The 7,545-nt window shown below is 52.5% G+C and overlaps 1 protein-coding gene across 1 annotated transcript; it reads left to right on the top strand.

The window, feature by feature from the left end:
- Nucleotides 1-205: 205 nt before the first annotated feature.
- prph (peripherin) lies at nt 206-7,046 on the top strand (the record flags this gene model as incomplete). The annotated part of the gene is made up of 8 exons (XM_033015560.1): nt 206-277; nt 1,078-1,173; nt 2,065-2,226; nt 3,755-3,880; nt 4,893-5,113; nt 6,189-6,232; nt 6,339-6,415; nt 6,654-7,046. Coding segments are annotated over 8 exons (846 nt in total), but the record flags the coding sequence as incomplete, so codon positions are not given.
- Between the last annotated feature and the right edge of the window lie 499 nt (nt 7,047-7,545).

Below are 7,545 nucleotides of genomic sequence, written 5' to 3'. Positions count from 1 at the left end.
CGTACAGACAGCGCCCGTAGTCGGGATCGAACCCGGGTCTCTGCCGCTGCGCCACCGTGGGTGGTAGTTAGTGTTGGCTCCCCACAGTTTGGTAAACAGAGAGAAGCATGTCCGCTTGCACTGACAGGACCGAGGGAGAGCTTGTTGGGTGATGGCAGAGTTTTATCCTCTGGCTGGGAACTAACTCGTTAACACTCATGTGTGATTATACTGCAGGTTGGAAGAGGAAGCACAGAAGAGGTACGATGCCGAAAATAATCTGGTCCTGTTCAGGAAGGTGAGTGGCCCAGCAACGTTTAGTTTAATTTAGAGATACAGCGTGGAAACAGGCCCTTCGGCCCACCGAGTCCGCGCCGACCAGCCATCCCTACCGTCGGCTAACCTACACACACCAGGGACAATTTACAATCTTTACCAAAGCCAATTACCCTACAAACTTGCACGTTTTTGGAGTGTGGGAGGAAACCGGAGCACCTGGAGAAAACCCACGCGGTTTACGAAAGAAAAAGTCAAACTGAGACCCGTGAAAATGGCGAAAGATCCAAAATGGAGGTTGCAACCAGAGGCTGACAAGGCCTTCAGGCCTTCAGACTCCTGTAAGCAGCTTGAGCCCTGGAGCTATCCTCGCAAGATGGCAATGAGTGAGGGAAGAGTTTTTTGTCTTTGGAACAGAAGGCTCTTGGCCTGGGCTGGGGTCCAAAGGCCTGGGTGTTTGATCATTGCATGCGAGTTTGGACACAGTCGTGGGATTAAAAGTGATGGTGGGTGTATGGAACGAGCTGCCAGAGGAGGTAGTTGAGGCAGGGACTATTGCAACGTTTAAGAACCAGCTAGATAGGTAAATGGATAGGGCAGGTTTGGAGGGATATGGGCCAGGTGGGACTAGTGTAGCTGGGACAGCGTGGAAACAGGCCCTTCGGCCCACTGGGTCCGTGCCGACCACCGATCACCCATTCACACTAGTTCTATTTCTCATCCGCTCCCCACACACTCCGGGGGGGGGGGGGGGGATTTACAGAGGGCCGAATGGCCTGCTCCTGCTCCTATCTCTTGCGTTCTTGTGCTTCACCCTCTCAGGATGTTGATGACGCAACTTTGGCCCGGCTGGAGCTGGAGAGGAAAGTGGAATCACTCCTGGACGAAATCGAATTTCTCAAGAAGTTACACGACGAGGTGAATGTGCACTTTGTACAATGGCATTCCCCACCCTTCAGCCCATCGAGTCTATGCCAGCCCTTGGAGCCCACCGGTTTATCCCTCTACCCCGTTTCATCTCATTCAGCATGGAAACAGGCCCTTCGGCCCACCGAATCAATGCCGACCATCCATCACCCGTTCATGCTAATTCTGTGTTATCCCACTTTCTCATCCACTCCATACGCACTAGAGACACATCTCCCTGCAAACTCTGGCTCTCCAGGGAAAACAATCCGTGTCTGTCCAACGTCTCCCTGTAGCTGAAACCCTCGAATCCAGGCATCATCCTAGTAAACCTCCTCTGTACCCACTCCAGAGCCTCCTCGTCCTGTAATGGGGTCGACCAGAACTGCCCGCATTACTCCAAATGTGGCCTGACCACAGTCCTACAGAGTTACACCATGACGTCCTGACTCTTATACTCAATGCCTACGAAGGCAAGCGTACCACCCGCCTTCATTACCACTCTATCTGCCTGTGTTGCCACTTTCAGGGAGTTATGGACAAGGTTCGCAAGATCCCTCTGTACATCAATGCTGTTCAGGGTCTTACCATAAATGGTAGATTTTCCCCTTGCATTCTTCAGTTTAGAGATCCAGTGTGGAAACAGGCCCTTTGGCCCACCGAGTCCATGCCGACCATCGATCACCTACCTGTTCACACTGTGTCATCCCACTTTCTCGTCCACTCCCCAACACAGGAAGGGGCAATGCCACACACACACTCACTGCGCGAGTGCTTGGGTTAAACTCCATCTGCCATTTCTCCGCCCGTGGCTGCGCGGAGTCCTTCGGGGAGCGCAGGAGCGCCCGCCGTTGCCGTTGTAGGCGGCTGCCCGTAATTGCCGCGTGCTCTTCCCCTCTGCAGGAGCTGCGGGACCTCCAGGTGAATCTGCAGGCCTCGCAGATACAGGTGGAGATGGAGGTGGCCAAGCCCGACCTGACGTCGGCGCTGAAGGACATCCGCGCCCAGTACGAGACCATCGCCACCAACAACGTGCGGGAGGCCGAGGAGTGGTACAAGTCCAAGGTGAGGTGGCAACTGTACACCATTGGCACGACCAATGTTTATTGTACATCCCTCCTTCCCCTTGAGAACGTCATACGTTCCACAACATCATAAACCTAAACATTATATAAGTAAGTAAGTAAGTTTCTTGGCCAAGTATTCACATACAAGGAATTTGCCTTGGTGTTCCGCCCACAAGTAACAACATGACATACAGCGACAGTTACGAATGACTCAGAAAACACTAAACATTAATAATAATAATAATAATAAGACATTAATGATAAAACACCACTGATCAAGCATGTGAACCAACAAAATACCAGATCAAAGGGAGGCTACAGATTTTTGGCTGTTGAGTAGAGCAATATGTATTAAATATTAAATATCATTCATATAAAATAAAATTCTGGAGCCTCATTAAACCACAGGAGCAGAATGAGGCCATTCGGCCCATCAAGTCTACTCCGCCATTCAATCATGGCTGATCTATCTCTCCCTCCTAACCCCATTCTCCTGCCTTCTCCCCATAACCCCCAACACCCGTTCTAATCAAGAATCTATCCATCTCTGCCTTAAATATATCCATTGACCTCCACAGCCGTCTGTGGCAATGAATCCCACAGATTCACCATCTTCTGGTTAAAGAAATTCCTCCTCGTCTTCATTCTTGAAGTGTGTCCTTTTATTCTGAGGCTGTGCCCTCTAGTCCTAGACTCTCCCAATGGTGGAAACATCTTTTGCAGCGAGACCCCGGTTCCCCTCTCCTCTCCGGCCTCGTTCCTCGCCCGTCCCGTCCCGCCCGCTGTTGTCACCAGCTCCAGCCTCCCGCTCTGTGGCCATGTGTGGACGAGCAGGGGCCGGCTCAGTGGCTCCCCCTGCAGGCCACGATCCACCGGGTCTTCACTAAGTCTCCTGCGTTCCAGAGAAAACATTCCAAGCCTGTCCAACCTCTCCAAGTAGCCAAAGATTCGATCAAAGATGGACCGAGGGTCTCCAATGAGGTAGAGAGCAGTGCCGAACTACTATCTACCTCATTGGTAGGGTTGCCAACTGTCCCGTATTAGCCGGGTCATCCCATATATTTTGGGCTAAAAAGCACCCGGGGCCAACTCATCATTCACCCAGCCACGGCCGAGTCGGTCAACGAATTGCCGTCGGGAATGTGTCCCCCGTATTTTGACCTTTTGTCCCTTATTTGGAGCGAGAAAGTTGGTGACCCTATTTCATTGGAGATCCTAGGACTCTCTTTGATCGGACTTTACCTTGCACTAAACACTATTCCCTTGATCCTGTATCTGTGTTGTCTTTCCGCTGACTGGTTAGCACGCAACATCAAAGCTTTTCACTGTACCTCGGTACACGTGACAATAAACTGAATCCGGAGTAGACAGTCCGAGCCTGTCCGAGCTGTCCCAGGAGGGAGATGTGATCCTGATCGACCTGCGGGGGTGGGGAGTGGGGTACAGTCCCTCGCTCCCTGCCCTGCCGCGCGCTCTCGGGAGTGTGCCGACTGCTCTAACTTGCTGTGCTCCCCCCCCCCCCACAGTTCACGGATCTGACGGGTGCAGCGAACCGCAGCAACGAGACGCTGCGGCAGGCCAAGCAGGACCTGAACGAGTCACGGATACACATCCAGGCGCTGACCAGCGACCTGGAAGCGCTGAGAGGCACCGTGAGTGAGGGGCGCCGCACGTCGGTCAGCGCTACGGGGGGGGGGGGAGGGGGAGACGTCGACTCTGCCCCCGCGGGGTCTCAGCATGGAAACACCGACATAACGACGCACTTCGCACCCACCATCCCCACAAGCTCACAAGTGATAGCAGCAGAATTAGGCCATTCGGCCCATCAAGTCCACACCGCCATTCAATCATGGCACATCCATCTTTCCCTCCTAACCCCGCTCTCCTGCCTTCTCCCCGCAACCCCTGATGCCCGCACTAATTGAGACAGGCACTTTTGTGTTCATTTTTGGACAACCCGTGTGCGTAGGGGAGAGGGTAGGGATGAAGATGTCCTGGTTGGTTTGCTCGTGGGCCTGGCCATTGGCGAGTCACGGCGCCAGGCGGAAGAGAGGGCTCTGCCCGAGCCGGCTGCCCGCCCCCTTTTCCGGGGTTACGTCCATGCACTAGAGAGGGAACGCGCGCTGTCCACGGGCACCCTGGGGGATCTCCGGGACCGCTGGGCACCGGTCAAACTTGTCCGTTGTCCCCAACAGACACAAAAAGCTGGAGTCACTCAGCGGGTCAGCCCGCGTCTGTGGAGAGAAGGAATGGGCGACGTTTCAGGTCGAGACCCTTCTTCAGACTCACAGGGAGAACGTACAAACTCTGTATAGACAGCACCCGGAGTCGGGATCGAACCTAGATCTCTGGCGCTGTGCGGCAGCAACTCTACCGCTGGGCCAGTGTGTGATGCTTGGATTAGAACATAGAAACACAGAAAAATAGGTGCGGGGAGGAGGCCATTCGGCCCTTCGTGCCAGCACCGCCATTCAATATGATCGTTGCTGATCATCCAAAATCAGTACCCATATTCTCCCCTGGATTTTTTTTTGTTTTGTTACCTGTCCCTGATACACTGGGACATCTGAAAGTTTGGAGGGTTGTGAGGTGCTTGCAAATCCAGCCCGGGGTGAGAGGGAGAGTTTGTGGCCTGAGGGTTTTGGGTGTTTTCCCCCCCTGCAGAACGACTCGCTGTTGCGCCAGCTACAGGAGGCGGAGGAGCAGTTCTCTGCCGAGTCGGCGGGTTACCATGACACCGTCGACAGCCTGGAGCAAGAGATTCACCACATGAAGGAGGAGATGACGAGGCACCTTCGGGAGTACCAGGACCTGCTCAACGTCAAGATGGCCCTGGACATCGAGATCGCCACCTACAGGAAGCTGCTGGAAGGGGAGGAGAGCAGGTGAGGTCGTTGCACCTTTTGCTCAACTCTCCCGATCAAATGTCGCCTCGGAGCCCGAGCCCACTGGTGATGGGGGAACAGCCTCTCTGTAGCCTCATGAAAGGACCATTCTCTGCGGCACGGTGGCGGAGACATATAAGACTGTTAAGGGTTTGGACACACTAGAGGCAGGAAACATGTTCCCGATGTTGGGGGAGTCCAGAACCAGGGGCCACACACAGTTTAAGAATAAGGGGTAAGCCATTTAGAACGGAGACGAGGAAACACTTTTTCTCACAGAGTGGTGAGTCTGTGGAATTCTCTGCCTCAGAAGGCGGTGGAGGCCAGTTCTCTGGATGCTTTCAAGAGAGAGCTAGATAGGGCTCTTAAAGATAGTGTAGTCAGGGGATATGGGGAGAAGGCAGGAACGGGGTACTGATTGGGGATGATCAGCCATGATCACATTGAATGGCGGTGCTGGCTCGAAGGGCCGAATGGCCTGTTCCGGCATCTATTGTCTATTGACCCGGGTTCAATCCTGACTACGGGTGCTGTCTGTACGGAGTTTGTATATATTTTCCTAAAGATTTGATAGGAATTTAATTTTGTTAATGATTTAATAGGAATCTGAGGTAGACAAAAATGCTGGAGAAACTCAGCAGGTGAGGTAGCATCTATGGAGCGAAGGAATAGATTTTGGTTCGATACCCTTCTTCAGACCCGAAACGTCACCTATTCCTTCGATCCACAAATGCTGCCTCACCCGCTGAGTTTCTCCAGCATTTTTGTCTCCTTTTTGATTTTTCCAGCATCTGCAGTTCTTTCTTAAACATAGGAATCTGAGGGGTAACCTTTTCACACAGAGGGTGGTGGGTGTATGGAACGAGCTGCCAGAGGAGGTAGTTGAGGCAGGTACTATCCTAGTGTTTAAGAAACGGTTAGGCAGGTACATGGATAGGACAGGTTTGGAGGGATATGGACCAAACGCGGGACTAGTGTAGATGGGACGAGTTGGGCCGAAGGGCCTGTTTCCACACTCTATGCCTCCATTACTGTGGCTTGATGGCTCACGATCGCTGTCTCGTTTCCTCCTTAGGATTGCTGTCCCCATCCAGTCCTTTGCCTCTCTCAGCTTTAGAGGTGAGTGTGTGGGGCGGGTTTATAAAAGAGGATGACATTTTTTTTCGCTGGGCCCTTTCCCCCACTGTGTGGTAACCTGTGCCTTGTGTTTGCCGCCATCTTGTAGACTATGCCTACAATCCACAGGATGTTCAAACCAGGAAGACCGTGTTAATCAAAACTATTGAGACCCAGGATGGAGAGGTGAGGATTGTGAATTATAAGTTGTGTGTGTGTGCGCATGTCTTTCATTTTCTTTTGAGAAAAAATTGCATTGTGTGTGTAGGATAGCGTTAGTGTTCGGGGATCGCTGGTCGGCGCGGACTCGGTAGGCCGAAGGGCCTGTTTCCGCGTTGCATCTCTAAACTAAACTAAATTTCTACTTCCCGTTTGCCGATTTAAATTTTTTTGTCTTAAGTGCAATTGTTGTTTGAATTTGTAGGTGGTGAATGAATCTCGGAAGGAGCAGCAGAACGAGCGTGATCATTGAATCGATACGGCGCTGGTTTAAGGCCAGACTCGACCCAAGCAGAAGACTGGTTTTTGTTTTCTTTTTTTCTCTTCCCCCATTTCCCGCCCTCCCTCTTTAGTCTTTGAATTCTGTCGCCCACGGTTTGAAGCTTGGAGCTGTGACGAGCTTCCAATTCCACCCATTGCTCTTGTTCAGTTGCACACCTGGCCCAGGCAGCAAGCAGGCCCAAACCCTCTCAACGCGCCTCCGTCACCATGGCAACGGGAGCTTTGGCCCACCGAGTCCGCATCTCCACCCACCCTACACGATCCCATTCCGCTTCTGCCCACACTGGGTGTCGGGGGGGGGGGTATTATGGGGGGAAAGGCAGGAGAATGGGGTTAGGAGGGAGAGATAGATCAGCCGTGATTGAATGGCGGAACGGACGTGATGGGCCGAATGGCCTCATTCTGCTGCTGTCACTTCTGACCTTATGACTCCACCATTCGCATAGAACAGTACAATGCAGGAACAGGCCCTTCGGCCCACAATGTCTGTGCTCAACACGATGCCTAGACCATCTCTGATCTGCCTGCATGTTATCCATAGCCCTCCATTCCCTCCATGTCCACGTGCCCATCCAAAAGCCTCCTAAACGCCACTATCGTATCTGCCTCCACCACCAACACCACCGGCAGCGCGTTCCAGGCACCCACCATTCTGTGTGTGTTTTCAATTTAAAAAACTCCCCACATATTTCCTCCAAACCTTGCCCCTCTCACCTCAAAGTTATGCTCTCGTATATGATTTTTTTTTAAATTCCCACCCTGTGCAAAAGGCTCTGACTGTCTACCCTATCTATAATTTTATTAACCTCTATCAG

The sequence above is a fragment of the Amblyraja radiata genome, chromosome 46, assembly GCF_010909765.2.
Source record: "Amblyraja radiata isolate CabotCenter1 chromosome 46, sAmbRad1.1.pri, whole genome shotgun sequence".
NCBI classification, from domain to species: Eukaryota; Metazoa; Chordata; class Chondrichthyes; order Rajiformes; family Rajidae; genus Amblyraja; species Amblyraja radiata.
This window is presented reverse-complemented; position numbering and strand designations above follow the sequence as displayed.